This window comes from Dysidea avara, chromosome 3, assembly GCF_963678975.1.
Source record: "Dysidea avara chromosome 3, odDysAvar1.4, whole genome shotgun sequence".
Taxonomy (NCBI): Eukaryota; Metazoa; Porifera; class Demospongiae; order Dictyoceratida; family Dysideidae; genus Dysidea; species Dysidea avara.
The window spans coordinates 45968861-45989449 of NC_089274.1; the positions used below are offsets into that span (position 1 = coordinate 45968861).

The following is a 20589-nucleotide window of genomic DNA, read 5'->3' on the forward strand; positions in this document are numbered from 1 at the left end:
CCTTTTAAACAATCAGAACATGCTACCAAACATAATTGATTCTGAGGCCATGCCCCTCAATGATCTAGCTCCATAGAAAACAAGGTATTGTACCACACTAGCTTAATCTACTGCATATATAGCACTGCAGCTGTAGTGAGATTGACATATTCTCTAATACAGCAGTCACAACCACACAGGTATTCTATTTTATAGCTATGCTCTAGCAAAAAAAAGTAAATTCGTAATTAGTAAACTACATACATCACAATAGACTAACACATTAAGCTATACAAAGCCAAGCGGGAAGTGAGACAATGGGCATAATGGATACAGGGAGGAGTGGGAACTGGTAGCCACTGGAGGCACAGTTTGATGATTGAATGAAACCATTATTTCAGCGGGTGTGGAGTAGTTCAGGAATGGTAGAGGGTGTGGTATTACATTTATCTTTGGCAAGAGACTATCAGTAACTGAAGAAACCAGTTGATTTGAACACTGAAGACCCTGAAGGTGTGCAAATTGGGTTGAGGTGACAGGAAATGGTTGTTGATACACAGAGTAAAGTGTTGCATCAAAGTTAGAATCTGTTTGGTAAGCAGGGAGAATAAGATCAATAAAACTGTTCTTAACTATAGGAAATTGATGAATTCAATTCCTGGTGAACTCGATAACTAGAGTTCCCCAAATGATGTAGCCATCCATCAGGTGAAGTGGCAGTAGCAATCTTCTCAGCAAACAGGGGTACCGAAGTGGCTAAACTTAGTCCAACTGTCTTCTCCATGGCCTCATCAAGCAATGGCCTCATCAAGCAATGGCCTCATCAAGCAATGGCTTCATCAAGCAACTCTGAATCAGTTTCCCCTTCACAAACATCAAAGTGAAAACTATTATCAGACATTGTAGTAGAAGTATTGTCCTCATGGAAGCCAGATGCTGCTGCCAACTTGAGGGATTCAAAATGAGTAGCTCCAACTTCCTGTCCTCTACACACTTCCCAAATCTGTTCACTAACACTAGCACAAGCCTGATTGTTACCTCTCTTGACAACATCTTGGAACAAATCCTTGACTGGGAACCCTGTAACCAATCATCTTATGAGTGAGGGTGAGAACCCAAATATGTAGAGTGATTTTAACACTATACTAGTATATAATAGAACACTCAATTGTTCAATAAGATGACAAAATACATTGCCTGTAGACAAACTGTTACATACAGTGGAAGTCCGAGCAATGTAACAAAAGATCTCTATGTGCAAAGGTGTCCAAACACCAAAGCTACACCTCCTGTCGCCTCTACCAACTACTTGTGCTGAGCATCTTTCTCCAATTCTGCAAACCCAGAAATAGTGGCTAAATGGATCAGTACTCCAGAATGGAGTGCACTTCATATTAAAATAATTAACAAACTAGTGTAATAAAAATTATTAATTAAATGAAGTAGGCTTTCAGTGATAAAAGTAGTGAAACAAGAAATGATGGACAGCAGATACACTCCGGCTATGTAAAATCTATCCAGTGACTCTTAAAAGTTTCAGACAATGATCTATAGCCGGGTCATCAAGAATAGACAAACAAGAAGACCGACTAGTGTTGTAGGTGGCAAAATGTGGAAAGAAAGTCTGCAGATTTTCACGGCCCTCACCACTACAAATCAACCAAAGGCTGCTGCCTGGCAACAGGAAAATAAGGATGGCAAAAGTAGTTGATCAAAAATCTTCAGCATGATGTTAAAGAGAATCCAATCAAAATGAGTATTGGCAGCTCCGTAATACAGTAAATGACCATATTCTAAACAAGATCAAATGAAGGCTTTGCAACATGCCAATTTAGGGATTTTCCCACATTGCTACAATTCCAAGTAGGGATTTTTCCTCATCATTTCTTCTTTCACTACTTTTATTGTTGGAACCTTAAATTAATAACTTTCTATTACACTAGTATAATGGTATAGCAGCACAACACAAAATTCATGCACTTTTCATAAAAGTATGAAAACTTTACACAAAAGTAGTACTCTTCATGACATACATTTTTTGATATAGTGTCATCGCAGATTTGAGCTTTGGTGACCTTTATGGCCATTTTTGCCCAGAAATTTAATCATTTCTGTGTTTATATCCCTGAGGCATTAATTAACTTGTCAAAACATAGTACCAAAATAAAGATCTTGCTGGATGAAACAACTCACTTTCATATAGGTGATTTCATTCTAAAGTTATGATCATTTATATTACCCATGAGTTTTGAGAAAATTTACCTCCCCATAGGTTAATTTATACCCCAAGGGCAGGTAAACTTTGCAGCTAATAAAGGCGATCATAACTGAAATTATCTATTAACTTCAATTAAAAACCAAGTTATTTCATTCAACCATAGATAATATACCCTAACAGGGATTAGTGATGCGCTTAACAACCGTTTTACAATCCTCGTTACAGTCATGTGAAAGTATTATGTAGTGCGTTAATGTAAACATGATGTAACGATGGTAACCGAGTACCATGAACGTAGAAGAGACATTGCGAATACTGTAGAGCATAGTATCTATGTGTAGAGGGAGCTAATGAAGCCAGTCAGGTGCACAGTTCACTCGAGAAGGTCTGTGCTAGAGGCGAATTAGCTGTGGAGACAGCTAGGACTGGAAGAACAAGGAATACGTCCTGGAGTTGCGTCACGTCTTAAAGAAAGAAGACGGTCAGGAATACTTTAAGTCTTTCTCCGAAGCCCTAATATCTATAGTGCAGTCAGTGCTACATGTAAGTAAGCCAACAACACCAGCGCAACTTTTAGAAATGATATGGATGGAATTTGCAGACGTACCTACGGGCCAACAAAATTGGAAGGAATATATAGTTCGAGGCATTAAGTTGTCCTCATATCATGACAGAAATGTTAGTGATGCAACTAACGAACCAGCAAATTTTTGAAGAAATACTGACATCTATGTTCAAGACACATGTGGAACAACCAGCTGAAACACCAACCGAGTTAAAAGTGGGTGAAGAGAATGTATGAGGTATGCTTGTGAATATGTGGCAAAGAAACTGTACCAAATGTTTTTGAAGCAGAATGGGGAGAAGTATGCAAAGTATGCAACATTTGTGGAATGCTTGAATAGAAACAACGTAGACTCTATGCATCCAGTGACATATTTTATGGATTATTAACAGAGGCGGACTATGTGAAGTAAATAACATGATGTCTTTTTTGCTATTTAAAGAAATTGAAAAAGCTATGCAAGTGAGATTAAGAACTCATCTTGAACAGGGAGTAAATGCCACTGTACAGTCATCCAGAAGAGAAATACTGGGAGTTGTAAAGAGTGATACTGCGATGTTGTAAGCAATAGCATACAAAATGATGAGTAGAAGGCCAAGTACAAACACTTGTCGTGTGTCAATAGTAAGGACTCCGTAAAGAGTTAAAGAAATTATGAAGCAATATTGTATATTTTGTGATATTTTATATAATACAGTATGATTATTATAGCAGTAATAATAATAATAATTATTGCTTCTATGGTTAACCATGCTTTCTTTGTGGTAGTGGTGTTTCATCAATTTCAGCATCCTGAAGTAATGGTCTCTTTCTGTAGTTTCCATGTGCAGGGTCTGTTGCCACAGTTTCCTGAATTCGTATTGACACCAGTATTCTTTAAAAACTGATGGCTTGTTGGATTGTCATTACATCCTCCCTGAGCACACTGTTTACCAAAGAATACCTCTAAGAGATCCTGGCAAAACTTCGTCTTTGCATTAACGCCTATTGTTTCTCTTCCCAGTTCTTGTGTTGTCTTCCAATTAACACCTTCTTTATCCCATCAGTATAGATACAAATAGCTATGCCTGTAATTACTGTACTTGCATGTACGTATTATCATTATAGTCACCAGGAATATGCCCTATGGCTACCTTTACCAGGTAACCTTAAAAACAATTTTATGAGTACAATGTTAATTAATCATTGTGTTAATTACACTCATTAAACAAAGTTATTCACATGTTCACAAGCATGTTTGATAAATTGCTACTATGGGGGTGTGAAAACTATGAAACCCATTTTCATTTCACTCAAAATACTTTACCAAAACAAGGAAATTTTGAAAAATTAAAGTGATAATTACACTTCTTGGAGTTGTAAGCTTGCACTGAAACAATTCTCTTTCTATAAATATCACTTGTTGCTTAGAAAAACTACAAAAGTGCTTGTGGGCGGACCCCTTGCATTATGTCATAATTTACGTAATTCGTTCAGCTTTCCATGAGAGCATAAGTAAGAATACTTACGTGAGAATCTTTTAAGAGTAAGTAGAATATGATATTATGAACGACTTATGAAGTAGAAGCCGCAATGAATGAGCTGAACACTGTCCTTGCTATAATAGCGGACAGTAGCAACCAAAAAGGTGCTTTAATTTGTGGGCAGGTCCGCGTACTACAGTAACGAGGATTCGCCGTGATGTCAGTATGCGTTGCTAAGTTCGTCACTAATCCCTGTTAGGGTATATTATCTATGGTTCAACAAGACCTTTACTTTGGTACCACAACAACTAATGCCTCATGGATATAAAGACAAAATAGTAAAATTTCTGTGAAAACGTGGCCACAAAGGTCACCAAAGGCCAAATTTGCAATGGCACTATATCAAGAAATACATGTCATAAGGAGTACTATATATTGCATGCTTTCATAAAACAGTGTACGATTTGGCTAATTTTGGGGGCTATGCTGCTAAAAATAGGAATTTTAAGTTCAATTAAGGTTGCCTACTCCTGACAAGTAGACATTTAATCCCTATTTCAGTCATGGGTATAGCTAGACTGAATAGGGAATACATGTTCACTAGTATATCTTCAGGTGTAGGTGACCTCCCTTGTTTCACTACTTTTTATTTCTTTGATTCTTAATCGAACTAATTTTTCCTTGTACTGATTTGTTTACTTTTTTACAACATTATGACTGGTGAACCTGTGCATACTGTATTAGAAGGAAGAATGGTGCCAGGCTTATTGTTTTCGTCTGAACATATGCCCCAACTATTCAATTATTGGAATAGTGAAGTGGCCATTACGCTTCATTTTCAGCTATGTTCAGCACATTACGTATATGTTAAAGCATAGCCTTGCTCGTGCTATATGAAAAATAAAGTACGAGGCGCGCGGCCAAAATGCTAATAAAGTACGAGGCGAATTTAAATGATTTATGGAACTTTCTAGTCGTGTAGCTTCACCATACACTAGGACTCGCAATTAACGAGCGTTGCACGAACTATTAGCAGCCTGAACGCACACAAACTAGTTTAACAAAGTATAACTCACGCGTATTTCACCATAGTTTGGCATAGTAGACGTTCATCGCGTATTTTGGCAGGTTTTGCTCGCAACCCACAATCGATTCTATTGTGAGTCACATGGTGAAGTATTTCCGTGATATCTCCAGGACTTGTCCATTTACATTAACAAACGTAACAGCAACGGTACCTTCTCCCACCCATCATCGAAGCATTTAGGTATGTCTATAAAAGCAATCCAGTGGTGGAACTCGTACTGGCTGGGGTAATTGATCACTCAGCGCGGCGAGGCTATCAGCCTTCACCGGCTTGGGTGATTAGTCGTACTGGCGCGAGCCCCGTAGGCTATTAGCCTACACTAAGGCACGTGGGCAACTGTGCTTTATTGCCCACAAAGAGTGCTTTATTCGTTCAATAAAGCACTCTTTGCGGTGCAATAAAGCACTCTTTGTGGTTGATGAAGCAGTTGGCCGGCTGAGAGTGTACTTTATGATATTTAAAGTACACTTTTCCCTTTGATCTCGCCCACTCAAAGTTCTATAAGTATATGTTAAAGCATAGCCGCGAATACTATATGAAAAATAAAGTACGAGGCGCGCAGCCGAGATGCTAATAAAGCACAAGGCGAAGCCGAGTGCTTTAGTAGCATCAAGCGCCGAGTGCTTTATTTTTCATATAGCACGAGCAAGACTATGCTTTAAATGATTTATGGAACTTTCTACTCGTGTAGCTTCACCATACACTAGAACTCGTAATCAACACGCATTGCACGAACTATTAGCAGCCTGAACACACACAAACCAGTTTAACAAAGTAACTCACATGTAGTTCACCATAGTTTGGCATGGTAGATGTTCATCGCATCTTTTGGCAGGTTTTGCTCGCAACCCACAATCGATTCTATTGCGAGTCACATGGTGAAGTATTACCGTGATATCTCCAGGACTTGTCCGTTTACATTAACAAACGTAACAGCATCGTTGCCTTCTCCCACCCATCATCGAAGCATTTAGGTATGTCTATAAAAGCAATTCAGTGGTAGAATTCGTATTGGCTGGGGTGATTGATCACTCAGCGTGGTGAGGCTATTAGCCTGGGTTTTACTCTTTTCACCACCTTTCATAACCCTTACGACCAAGTGTGGTATTACAAATCACTGCATGCTTTTACTTGTTCTTTACAGAGCATTGAAGGCATTGGTGTAGAGGAAAACTTGAGCTACATTCTAGATGTGGACTGTTGGAAAAGCATATAGTAGCACATTTGATAGGTATAGGGCAGGCATGGGGAGACAAATTGGCTGCATGTTTGTTTGTCTGTGTGTTCTATTAAAGTATATTCCTTCCTTTGTAACTTTAATTCTTAGTGCTTCCCTAAATTATAAAAACAACTAGCTTGTACCTGTGTGTCAAACCTTTACTTGCAAAATAGCTACAGTGAATATTACTGCTTTATATACTTTCTGTACTGATTCTTTCTAGCATGATGAGACAGGTACTATTAGCACCATATAAGCTGCACATGTCTTGATAATAATAATTTTTTAGCCTACATGCTGTTCTTAACCTGCATGTTCATATCATCTTATTATTAATAGGCTTGCTAAGATTTGTGCAAAGAAATACCACCATGCATGCTACACTTTAGGACATGCTTCATTCCTGATTCGACATTGTGGTAAATGTGAAATGTGAAATGGTCCTGTACAAGAACAGGTACCAGTGCTAGTATCTGCCATGTGAAAGAAGTATGTCACAAAAAGGTGGCACTGTGAAGAAAAAAGTTGTCATGGGCAGGAACCAAACACTGAACATTTGGGATGACAATATTTTACAAATGTAAATCTATTAAGGATTTGTAAAAACACTTATTGTTCTAATACAATTCTGGAGTTCATAAGAAACACTATTACTTTTAAGATATGTTTAAATTTGTATACACATACCTATTGTGAATTGAATCAGTGGCTGTCGAAAATTAATCATGGCATCTCGCGTACTGAGATCAACTGATGTTGGAGAAGGTGATCCATCAAACCGATACAGTACATATTCATCAGTTCGTATGTCTCTTACAGAATATCGAGCATCATTTGGATGAAAATATCCAACAATATCTCCTGACTGAAATTCTATTCTGCTATTGCCAGTAAGTACAATATTTGCATCATAAAAATCACTTCTCCTTATAGTCACTTGATTATCTGATTGTAACAGAACTTCACTAATTCTGTTATACGTCATTGAACCAGGTGATGATGATCGCCATACTTGGAAACTTAAAGGATCATCTCTTGAATTACTCCTAATCACTTCAGCTCTAATGTTAGTTATTCTACCATCACAAGTAAAGTTGAGACGCGGAAAAATTGCTAGTCTATTACGAGCTGATTGACTGTCTCCATCTTGCTGGATATTAACAGGGTCAGTACACACTTGTTCATCTAATACATGTTTAATGTTAAGTACATGACAAGATTAGAGTTCCCATACCTGAATATGGAACATGACAGAATGATAGCATGATAAGGTAGAACAATCGCCCATCCATTTTAGTACACACAATCAATCTGTAAAGCAAACAGAATTGGGGTAGCTACTTCAGAATAGTAACTGTCCCATGTAACTTAGTTACAGATGCTTTTGTAAAAGTAACTAGTTGGTAAATTACTAGTTACTGTCATGTGCTTTTTTGTATACTTTTGTAACATGTTTGTATGATTTATTTTATGCCTTACTAGTTAAATTAATATACACACATACACACCAGTGTTGGGCAATTTACTTTTTAAAAGTGACTATTTACATATTACTTGCAACAGAATTATTTAGTTACAGTTACATATTACCCATAAAATAAAGTAACTATAATAATATTACATATTATATTACTTTGTGTCCACAGCCTTAAGCTGTCATGTGCCTTAAGCTGTCACGTGTGAAACTACCACCTCATCACATGACGTGATTGCGTTGTTGGACAATGTACAAATCTTGGGTTATAAGTAAGAAGCTGGTGAATAAGCTTTATTCAGTAGGCTTCATTACTTCGTTGTGGCTAGGCATTACTCAGTGGATTACTAACAAGATTAGTAACTTTGTTACTTGTAGTAATAATATTATGTAATATTAGACACATTACAGTAACTATATTACTTAGGCAGCGCATTACATTTGTAAGTAAAGTAACTTGAGTTATATTACCTGTTTTTATAACATATTTCGTTATATTACTTAGTTACCACAAAAGTAATAATATTACATAGCGCGTTACTCCCAACACTGCACACACACACACACACACACACACACACACACACACACACACACACACACACACACACACACACACACACACACACACACACACACACACACACACACACACGTACCATGCAAAAACAGCCAAGCTGTATAAAAAGGGTACTTCCTTCATTATTACCATTAACATCACTGCAGCCATTTCATGACTGCCATCTTTGATTTCATAACTTTTTTCACCCAAGCTTTTTGAAAACTACACCCTTTTATACAACTTGGCTGTTTTTGCACACCTTTTGTATTTTAAATATATACTCCAAAAACAACTATAAACTGGCTTTGAGGTTTGTTTTACACAAATCATTGTTCTTCTTATCTACAGATGCAATGATATGGGACAAACTAGTGCTTTACCAATACAGAAAAATCTGATACCAAGATCTATGTTGGTACTGATAATTGCTCCAAACTTTTGTACTTGCTTGGCATATAAAGTTATTTATAGTGCCTGTATTTATTTGCAGTAGAGTTTTATTATTATTCGCAATAGTGTATTAAATTCCTTCCAAGTTACGTATACTATTTGTCTATTGAGATGTTGTAGTGACCGTTCTATTAGAGTATCTCAATTTTTCATGCAAACGTGATAAGTTGTAGTTGCTTAATTTTTAACACTTGGCATATATTGTTGTGCCCAGGATAACAAGACAGAAGAGTTATAACAGATTATTATTGTAACTAGCTAGTAGTGTATGCAATATACATTACTAGAAGACATTTAACTCCTAATTCAGTCATGGCTATATTACTGAAAGGCTATATAGTTGTATTTGACTGAAGCAAGAATTAAATGTCCACTAGTATAATTGCAGGTGTAGATGACCTCCCTTGTTTCATTGTCTTTTAGTTCTATGGTCCCCCCAAAGGTAAATTCTCTAAGTTTTATGAATGTGGCATAAATTAAATATTCAGTAAAGCCTCAGTTAGGCCACTAGTTTCTGTCCAGATATATTGGGCAAGCATTTTGATTTTCATCACTTATTTTAATGCATAAGCCTTTTTAGCAACCAGCATGTGTGTAGACATGCCCACAATACACAACAGAAATGTGTACAGTCAACAATGAATAAACGAGTAAGACGACACATCAAAAATGCATGGTTTAAATGAACCCATATAACATGCAAAAATTTGTATGGCTACATTAATGGAAGAATATTGAAATATTTTGAGATGTCAATATAAACAAATTTAGATAAGACAACTTGTCAGTATATAATTCCTAAACTTTTGGACACAGGCAAACCACAGTGGACCACATGTTTTGAGAGATTTTGTCAAGCTTCTGGACTAACCCATAGGAGTTCAACACAGCGAGTTATAACCTCACCTACACAATGGGTGATGCTGCTGATATTATTCAATCCTCTAACCTCAGCAACGACCAGAAAAACTCTTCCACAACAGTTTTGTGGAGGTTTGAATCTCATTGTGTGAAGAAGTTAAAAGTTATTTTCAAAATTCAAACAGTGCAAGCAGGAAGGAGAATTTAATAATTTTGTTGTACAACTTGTCCAAACATTGCAATTACAATGCTTTAAAAGAAGAAATGATTCAAAATTGCATAGTGGTTGCATGGGCTCTGTGGCTCTGCTCTCTGAGAATCTTCAATTGGAAGCAGATCTTACCTCGGATAAAGCTGTAAATTTAGTTTGCGAGAGAATTTATAAAGAATTAGCAACCGATAGTACGGGCTGACACTTCATCGAACATTGATGCTGTTGGATTGAGTAACAAACACAAAAGTACAAAGACAGTTTGCCGGCAAAATCATGTTGGTTAAGAAAAATGTCCAGCTAAGACTGCTACTTGTCAAAAGTGCCACAAGTGTGGACATTTTCAAACAGTGTGTTGAAGCAATGATGGTGATGAACTGAGATTTATTGGAACAATTGAAGAATCCAATACTCTTCAGGTACTGACAAACACAGCTGGGTGAGAGTTACTTGTGTAGATTTCTTGGTGTGGTGATTGTCTTGTTTTTAGCTAACCATGGTCTGTGCTGATGCATCCTCTTTTGGGTTAGTAGCAGTGTTAACCCAGCAACAAGAGGATCAGCACTTGGAGTACTGACACCTACTGGAGAGAAATAATCAAGAAAGAGGTGCTGAGTGGAGTTTTGCAGGTTTTATGAGAGGAATTAGAACTCGTTAGTGAAGTATGCCACCATACTACTAGCTTCGTTTAACTGCTTGGGAATTAGATTTACACAAATGTACTGAAAAGGTTGTATCTAAAGTTGTTCCTACAGTGCAAACTTCACAAGAACACTCAGACAAAGCTGGTGTCAGCTTGTTGTGTCACCAACAACTTCTAGAGATGAGATATACCTAATCTGAGATATACCTACTTGCAATGAATCTGCTTGAAAGCAACCAACTGCAAGCAAATTATTTTCACAACTGTCCTAGCTTTCTACACCAGCAGTGGATGGAACTCTATGCACTTGGAATAGACACCCTTTTAGGCCTCCACAGCACTATAACAGTTAGGTTATGTTTCATGGTTGTATTATAACTGTGTGTCTTGATACATCACTATTAATTTAGTCATGCATTGCCAATCCTTTGTAAGTGTAGTATCTGTGCAGACATGGATAATATCTCTTGCCAGTGGCACCATCGCAACCATTTCTCCTCACATTTCTCCATCCGCTGTATTGGATGGACCCTTAAATCATATTCAAAAACATCCAGGAAATAAACTTTGACTTACTGTACTGTTAATTTATAGCCCCTTTAACAGGTGTTCTCAAATGTTCTTCACCATAAGACCAGCATAAATTCACTATCTCCTGTAGGTTTTGTAACTGTACGGTATAAATGTTTCAAGTTGTTATGGTTGACATGACATGAAGCTAAATCGAAGTACAAGGACACTTAATCCTTATGTATACCTCATGAATACTGTTTTTGATGCATTATGATGTAATGTAATTGACTAACCACAATATAATAAAATGTATTATATCTACTGAACAAAACAAAATCTGACTAAATCACATGCATCAACCTATCCAACTAGTAGCAAGGATTGACAATGGCCAAAGTGTTGACTCACATTTCAGTAGACCTTTATCTCAGTATCAATTTTTGCAAATACTTATAGCGGCAAAACCTTTCCTTACTATGAAATCCATATCGAAAAAGGCTGTCACATTTTGAAAATTTTACACAGCACTAAATTTGTAACCTAAATTCTTATGAAGTATGCCCTAAAAACTACTTCATGTCCTTTTTGTAGTTTTAGCTTGGTCCCACTGATCAGTTTTAAAATCTTGTCAACAGCCATTGTTTCTTTCCCAATGGAAAACACATATATTTGTGTTATATACAAATCAGGCAAAAGTGCACCCAGTAGAATCCATAATTTGCTTGACAAATCATACGTAAAAACAAAGCTCTTAAATATTGACTTTCTCTATACAATGTCATCCATATGAAGAAGTTTGCTACATGGAACAGTGCTTAATCACGAAACACTGTAATTTTCACAAACTAACCTGCAGAACTAATTCATAATGCTTTTGTTTAATTATAACACTAATGTAGTGAAGGTTACTTGGTTTCAAGACGTCAAAATTGCTTCAGAACGCTCCCTTCCAAATATCCGCCATTCAATTCGCCATAGAAAAGTAAGTGATTTTCAACCTTACAAATTTCCTCTGATTTCCTTTTGCTATAGCTCACTTTAATTGCTATTCACTGCTCTTTCTAAATCTGGTATAAAATCTGAGGTAACTATCATGTGTTGTGGGTTATTACGCCTTTTGTTACATGCCCCTGAAACGCCCAATACAAAATGTATGGGGAATTTTTGCTACGCTGGGTTGGTTTAGGCCATTTTGATGTGCCAAAATTTCCATGAATTGGACTTCTTCTCATATCATCGTACTCGCAGAGAGTTGCTCTACAGATATTACACCCGGAAAGTTACTAAATAGACTTGAGGTAGGCGGTACACAATAACTAATTTAATTTTTAATGGTTTTTCAATCGAAATGTTTTGGACATGCCTGGTCCAACTGGCATTTTTGTCATGGACAAAAAGTATAACAAACGTCCGCAAACTTCTTGATATGGAACTTTTGTTGTATTTAAACACTTTTATATAGTGGCAGTTATTTACAGCAATGGCGGATCCAGGATGGGGCATTTGGGGCTAATGCCCCCCTCCCCCATTCTCTTTTGAGGAAAAGGCATACTTCTTTGATAGAAATTCTATATACCTAATCAGACCAAAATCAATTTGCATTACCATGAAAACTGCATTTTACTGCAAACTCAACTAAACCCAAAGTTAAAGAGCAGTTAAACTCACCCAGTACCTTCGTACATACTAAGCGCCTCTAAAATAATTATCGTATTGCTGTTGTTTAAAGCTTTCATTAGCTTCATAGCCTTTTAAAAGCTTTTAAGACTTCACAACCATCTGCAAAGGCTATAATAATAAAAATCAACCTACTAAGGAGTGATCATTGTGATAGATAGTTCGAAGCACTAGGTTCCGTTATGAACGATTTTGTATGGACTACTCCACTCGCGAACTACAATGAACCGTTACATGTGTTCTCACTTATCATGAAGCGCACTAACAAGAACATACATACACGTGATACCACATTACATAATATCTAATAATAATTATATTGATGTAATAGTTACTAGTTCTCGACATCCTCCGGGGGGACACATAAGGTTTGTGTCCATTCTCTTACTTGTTGTCTCCCCCGGATTGCCGCTTTGCGAGCAGGTCTTCTCTTCACTTCTGTTTGTAGTGTCTGGTCACCATCACCTGATGAATTTGACTTGTCCTGATGCTGTTTAAATAGGGGATCTTCTGCAGTTACTTCCAGAGGGTAGAGTTTGGCGATCAGGCGATTAGTTCTACCAGTAGAAGTCCTGATGTTGGCTGCTCTGACCAAGCCATCTTCTCCAGCAATGGTGTCTTCCACAACAGCAAGACGCCAATTGATACGTGGAGTATCATCATGAACTAATACCACGGCTCCAGGTTTCACAGTTTGGACATTAGGAGCATTAGCTTGATGAAATTCTCTTAGCCCAGTCAAATATTCCCTTCTCCATCTTGTCCAAAAGTGTTGAATCAGGGCTGTTTGTTTCTTGGCTCTTGACTGGACTTCTGTTTCTCCAAAGTCAGGGTCACACTGGTTGTACTGTGGGGTCATGTGATACGGTACACAAACTATCTTCCTACCATATAGCAGGTGGGCTGGGGTGATTGGGTCAGGGTCACTGATGTCTGTAGGGACGCATGTAAGGGGGCGGTCATTGAGAATTGCCTCAATCTCAACAATAATGGTTTGGAGGCTGTTAAGGGTTGTAAATGCCCTACCCAAGACCTTTTTCAAGGTCAGCTTAGTCAACCCAATAAGCCTCTCCCAAAACCCCCCAAACCAGGGAGCGCGTTTCGGGATGAACCTCCATTCTGTACCAGACTTGGAGAGGGCACTTGCGAGTGAGAGTGAGGAGAACAAGGCCTTAAGTTCATTAGCAACAGATAGAAATATTGACCCATTGTCTGAAAGGACAAGACGGGGCAGGGATTTTCTGCTGCTGAAACACCCAAAGGCTTGTAAGAAGCATTCAACAGTGAGGTCTGTCACGATCTCTAGGTGTACAGCACGTGTGACAGCACAAGTAAATAAACAAATGTACACCTTACATTCTCCTTCACCTCTCACATGCAAGGCACCAGTGAAGTCAACTCCTGTGACTTCGAAGGGCATGGATTGCTCTACACGGACCTTCACAAGTGGTGGAGGATCTGGTGCAGTGTATGGTCGTCCAGCTAATTTCCTACAGGTCACGCACCTCCTCAACAGAGCTCTGATTCTTTGCCTTGCACGAGGCACCCAATACATTTGACGGAGAGCAGTCAGTGTCATGCTGACCCCTGCATGGTGCTGTTGCTTGTGAGTGTGCCATATGAGGAGTGAAGTAAAGGGGTCCTTTGGTGGCAGAAGGAAGGGAAACTTAGCGGACTCTGAAAACGGTGCATTGTGGATCCTACCACCACAACGGATCAGGCCAGTGTGGTCAAGATACAGTCTAAGTTGTCTCACCAGTGGTGGCTGTGAAGAGTGAGTTTTTGAACGTAGGCTGTTTATTTCCTCTGGAAAGCATTGAAGTTGAGCACTGGATACCCACTGAATATTGGCAATGGAAAGTTCAGAGGGTGTTAAAGGTCCCTTAAGCTTGAATAACTTTTGCCTGGTGTTATGGGTGAAGCGAAGGACATAAGCAGTTACGTCTAGTAACTTGGGAGTAACTACTGTAAGCAGAAGGATCAATTAAAGTGTGTATACCATTGGTAGGTAGTGATATGGTTGTGCTGTGGACACTGGCAGATGACAGAGATTCTTCAACACTGTTAGCCTGCACAAGGAAAGCTTCTGAAGGGCTCCAGGTGGGCCATTCAGTAGGAAACGATAGCCATGGAGGGCCATGCTTCCACAGTGTTGAGTTAACCAATTGCTCAGCTGGTAGTCCACAGGTCAAGAGATCTGCTGGATTACACTCCAAATTGATGGGATAGCTAGAATTTCTTTCACCCTATGTTCAATAAATGGTTTCAGCTTTTTCTTGCTTTGGAGCCAGCAAAGAACTATCTGGCTATCAGACCAATAGTGAATGACGGTGTTGTGGGTGAGTGAGTCCACCACAAAGGAACCTAGGCGAGCTGCTATGACTGCGGCCATGAGCTCCAGCCTGGGTAGAGTGTGTTGTTTTAGTGGAGCTACACGAGATTTTGACATTACAAGTGATGAATGGTTGCCATATTGAATGTAAACAGCAGTGCCATATGCCTTTGGGCTGGCATCAGCAAAGACATGTAAGAAGGATCTCCCATTCGGAGCATAGGAATATACTGTCACGGGAAATGCTGTTGTAAGGCAACTGAGATGTCTGCTACAACGGAAGCCCACTTGAGCTGGTAGGTTTCGTTCAATTCAGTGTCCCAAGCTACATTGTCTTGCCAAAGATCTTGAAGTAGTAGCTTGGCTGTTATAGTCACCGGAGTGATTAGGCCTAGAGGGTCAAAGATTGATGAGATGTAGCGGAGAATGTCACGCTTTGTTACTGGAGTGGTGGTAGTAGTCTCAGGCTTGGAGCAGAGAGTTAGTTGATCGAGTTTGACATTCCAGCACAATCCAAGAACTTTAACAATCTCTTTCTCATCAGCAACATTGTGCTGTTTAGCTAAGTCCCTCAAAGACTGACTGTTAGAAGCCCAAGTACGTAGATTAAATATAGATATGTTCATCAGTGATCGGGATTCTAGGAAGAATTTGAGGGCCTCTTGCTCGGTGTCACAACCTGAGACAACATTGTCAACATATAGACTCCTCAAGATGCTGGTGGATACTGGTGATGGATGCTGCTGTAGGTGAAATGTGATTGCTGCATTGAGCATGAATGGTGAACAGCTAGCACCAAATAAGACAACCTTGAAACGGTAAGGCTGGAAAGGGCTACTTGGATCTTGTGGGTTAGAAAGCCAAAGGAAGCGAGTGCAATCTCTGTCAGATTCATCGAGTTGAACATGGAGAAATGCTTTCTCGATGTCAGCAGAGAAAGCATGCATATACAGATGAAAGCGCAATAGTATGGCACATAGATGGTTAAGAAAAGGTGGGCCAATGTGAAGGCAATCGTTTAAACTAGGATGTTGGGATGACTGTTTGCAACTGCAGTTGTAAACGATTCTGATAGGTGTGGTATCTGAATCTTTCCTAACCGGTCTATGAGGTACGTAGTGTGCCAGGTGAGTTTTGAAGTCATTCACCTTTTCAATAAACCCTTTCTTCTCCTGGTCATAGAGAATTTTGCCATACATTTGCAGCAATTCTGGGGTTTTGGCTAACCGCTGAGCCAAAGATCTGGTGCGTTTTGCACAGATGGGGAAGTTCGAGGGCAGAGGAGGATGATCCTCTTTCCAAGGGAACTTGAGTGATAACGCTCCATCAGGCTGACGTTTGATACTGCTCTGCATGTAGGTCTTCATGAAGGAGTCATCAGTATCCATCGTGCTGGAGGAGATTCCACTTGCTTCAGTCATCCAGAAAGCATCCAGGTCCTGGTTGTCCATAGCAGTAAAGTTGACATGAACAAGGGATACCGCTGCAGATGAATGTAACAGAGGGCCAGAAAGTAAGTAACCCAAGCAAGACTGGACTGCAGTAGGGCCATTGCCACAAATGATGTGGTCTTGGACGAACGTCCAATAGTAGTCAGTCCCCACAAGAATGTTGATCTCAAAGTTGTCATCCTCGGTAACAGGGTGGGCTAGTTTCAGGTCTTTCAAGTAAGGCACATTCCTTATTTCCATATGTATAGAGTTCTGCAATGGAGCTGCAAGTTTGGGTACTACCAGGACTGACATTGGTATGGCACTCTGGTCTTGTGCGTGCACTGAAATACTGGCTACCTGTAAGGATCTAGTAGCAGATACGGTGTTTCTGAAGGAGGACAGGGAGATCCGTTCTGTATGGGTTTCCTTTAGGCAAAGTCTGTCTGCCAGGTCCTGAGAGATGAAGGAGCGCTGTGCACCTTCATCGAAGAGAATATTTCCTTCAACACTGATTGGACCTACCGAGACAGTAGCAATGGCAGTCTTCAGGAGACAGGCATTGCGAATTGACACAGGCGAGGGGGGAGAATTAGCCACTGCAGTGAATGCTGGCACTTGTGCACTGTTGGTTGCTGGAGGAAGGGGTGGCTGTGTACTGTTGGATGGTTGAACACTGTTGTTCGTTTGAGAAGGTGGTAAAGGAGGCTTAGCATCTGTAGGAGGGCATAAGCTTGTATGGTGCTTTTGGTTACACTGTTTACAACGTCTATGAGAAGTGCAATGTGAGACCCTATGGTGTGCTAAACAGTTAAAACATAAGCCTGCTTCTTTAACGATAGACACGCGTTGCTGGTGGCCCTTGATAACAGTGCACTGATTGGCAGTGTGTGCACCCTTACAGTAAGTACAGACTGGTTCCTTTTTCTCCTGCTGGGCTATGGGTTTTCTAGCTGTTGTATGAAAGGATGCAGTAGTGGTGTGAAGTTCCTTGGAAAGGCCATTGGAATAGTGCCCTACTTCAAAGACTCTTATTTCCTTAAGAATGGAGGTCAGTACTTCCCGAATGGTCCATTCTCCACTATTGTGGTCTTGAGCAAATTGTTTCTTGAGCTCTATGGGAAGCTTTCCCAGGATCATTGGTGTTAGCATTGTAGAGTAGGTGTCAGGAGACTTTCCCAGGGACCTTAAGGCTCTCATATGGCTCTCTAGATTATCATGGAACCCTTGAAGACTGGCCAGGTTATTGACAGGCTTGGGAAGGTTCATTAACGCATCCATGTGTGCATTGACTAACTTATATGGCTGCCCAAACCTGTCCTTCAGCAAAGCCACAGAGTGAAGGTAATTCATGTCAGTCAAAGGGAAGTTGTCAATGACCTGTGCTGCATCACCCAACAATTGTGCCCTTAAATAATGAAATTTCTGTACCCCAGTCAACCCCTCATTGTTATGTACAGCTGCTTCAAACGAGTCCCTAAATGTTTGAAACTGAAGGGGGTCCCCGCTAAAGGTAGGAAGAGTTAGCTTGGGTAACCGAGTCACAAATTGACCCACATTACGTACAACATGTGTGTGTGGTACTACAGGTACATCATGACTCACTAGGGTTGGAGTGGTGACACCATCATCAGGTTCTGCGTGCCCTTCAGTCTCTGGATTGTTCTGCAGTGCTACTTGCTGTTCACTGGTATCGGTGTTTCCAGCAATTTGCTCCTCTTGGTATAGTTCCTGTTGATGTTGGGCGGAGAGGTTAGGTGTAGTCTTTTTGGCTACAAAGAAAGTGGAGAACTTCTGTAGAGAGGTAATATGCTCAATTAGATGAAAGTGGTACATCTCTACTTCTGTAACTTCATCCTCAAGATCTTTTTCCGTTGTAGCAGGATAGTTTCCGCAGGATACTATCCTGCTATTTCCGCAAGTCGCCGCAGGATAGTTTCATCTAATTCCTCCAATTGGCGCTTCTTAGTTGATAACTGGCTCAATATAAGATTGATAGTCTCTCTATCTGGTTCCGAGATCATCTAAGGAGTTACTTCATCAGCGTCAATGATTCCTTGGGCCTTGCTTAGTAGCTTCGTAACAAATGAACGGCTGCCGCATCTGGAAGCTCGAGCACGTTGAAGGGCATCCATCCAAATCCCTGGTCCAATGCAGCACCAAAATGTGATAGATAGTTCGAAGCACTAGGTTCCATTATGAATGATTTGGTATGGACTACTCCACTCGCGAACTACAATGAACCGTTACACGTGTACTTATCATGAAGCGCACTAACAAGAACATACATACACGTGATACCACATTACATAATATCTAATAATAATTATATTGATGTCATAGTTGCTAGTTCTCGACAATCATTACTGCTTAAAAAATATAGCAACTAACAAGAGAATCTGCTCTTCCCAACCACCTACAACTTAGCCTGTTTGTGCCCCTCCCCTTGCCAGCTCCTGGATCCGCCCCTGTGCAGTTGGTTACGGTATAATGCGTGCTCCACATATTTTCCGTAACTTTTAATTTGTGAAAAAAATAAAAAAATGTGTCAAAGCTTTTGAAACTGTTCCGTAGCATCTTCATATGCAATAAATGCCTCTAAAAATAATTATCGTGCACTGATGTCATAGATTATAGAGAGAGCTGATGTGTCGGCTGCCGGCGAGTCTAATTTGTTTGTCATGCATCTTTACTGCCTCATAAGCAAATGCGATATAAAAACCAGAATTTCGTTAGCTTGAAGTTAAGTGGAATAATTTAGTATGAGACATGCAACTGATCGCTAATTGAGGATAAACAATTAACATGTACATGATTGACTCACCTCTTTTCGGATTACAACCAATGGGAAGAAGCCATCTTGAGAACAACTTCAACTGCAGTTTTGGGTGGGGACTATTCTACGGAACGGAACGGAACGGAATGATGGACTAAACCACGGAACGGAACGCTTTCTCAAATTGAAGATTGCAACTTACCATTGCTGAAACTTCCCTTATAAGTTAGCAGTGGCATCTCCAGTGGGTGATTAAACATAAGATAAAAAGAATTAACGGATTGATTGTGGGTTTTTGTTGGTTGTCATTAGTAACGAAGTATTATTGTGGGATGAGCTGTATCAGTGATGTTCATCCATACGGAAGGGAACTTTATGTGAGTTGTTTTTCTTATTTAGACTTTAGAAAACAGTCTGGGCCGGTCTTTCAAGTCATAAGTCAGTGTATAAATAAAGCAAGCAGGAAGATACTGGTAACAGGAAAGAGCCAGCTGAATTAAAACTTGAAGAATTTTGTGCAGTGTGTGAGGAGCAAATATTTTGGCAGACCGCAAGGAGGGTATATTCTGCAAACATCACTGAAGTGTATGCATGGATTTATTTATATATTAACAGCTGGTGCAATGGACTAATGCCGTATTCAATAGTGAGCTGATTTTATCTGTTGCACAATTCAAGGATGTGTCTGACTGCTAGCCTTGAATCAGGCTAAATGCCAAAACTCCAAGATCAGCCAAATCTCTATTATAAGCCGCATGTGTAACCATGCCCGTAGCCACCAGGCAAATGTGATTTGGACCAGGATGTGTGTGTAATTTCAATGTATCTAGTCAGACCTGAAATGGAACACTCACATTAATTACATGCCACCTAAGAATCCTAGGATTTCTTAAGTGTAACATTTCACATGCTTCACTTCAAACAAAACAGGTTAAATTTGTTCGTCTATTTTCAAGTGATTCCCAGTCCAGCTGGTCCATGAAATTACAATGGGATCACATGTATTTGTTACAGTGCGGGCTGTCCTGTGTTGGATCTATATACTCTAGAGTTGAGATTTCAAGGTAGACTCACTGCCAATGTACTGACACTAGTACTGTTGTAGCATGTTTAAGTGGAGGACAAATGA

At 39.6% G+C, this 20589-nt stretch overlaps 3 protein-coding genes across 3 annotated transcripts in view; all 3 read right to left on the reverse strand.

Annotated features, from left to right (window-relative positions):
• The window catches only part of LOC136251267 (CUB and sushi domain-containing protein 1-like), a 35089-nt gene extending 15504 nt beyond the window's left edge, over window positions 1-19585 (reverse strand). Inside the window, exons 1-3 of the mRNA XM_066043695.1 lie at window positions 19509-19585; window positions 7766-7842; window positions 7219-7716 (exon numbers count right to left, since the gene is read on the reverse strand). Of these exons, the coding sequence (XP_065899767.1) occupies window positions 7219-7716; window positions 7766-7823 (556 nt within the window). The 5' untranslated portion in view covers window positions 7824-7842; window positions 19509-19585. The remainder of the gene's footprint in view (window positions 1-7218; window positions 7717-7765; window positions 7843-19508) is intronic.
• Window positions 13257-15062, reverse strand: LOC136248562 (uncharacterized). Its single transcript, XM_066040331.1, has 2 exons — window positions 14922-15062; window positions 13257-14873 (listed from the first exon to the last, which is right to left on the reverse strand). Exons 1-2 carry the CDS (start codon window positions 15060-15062, stop codon window positions 13257-13259), a joined length of 1758 nt encoding a protein of 585 aa, XP_065896403.1.
• LOC136248563 (uncharacterized) lies at window positions 15488-18520 on the reverse strand. Its single transcript, XM_066040332.1, has one exon. The coding sequence runs from the start codon at window positions 18518-18520 to the stop codon at window positions 15488-15490; it is 3033 nt and encodes a 1010-aa protein (XP_065896404.1).
• Window positions 19586-20589: the final 1004 nt, after the last annotated feature.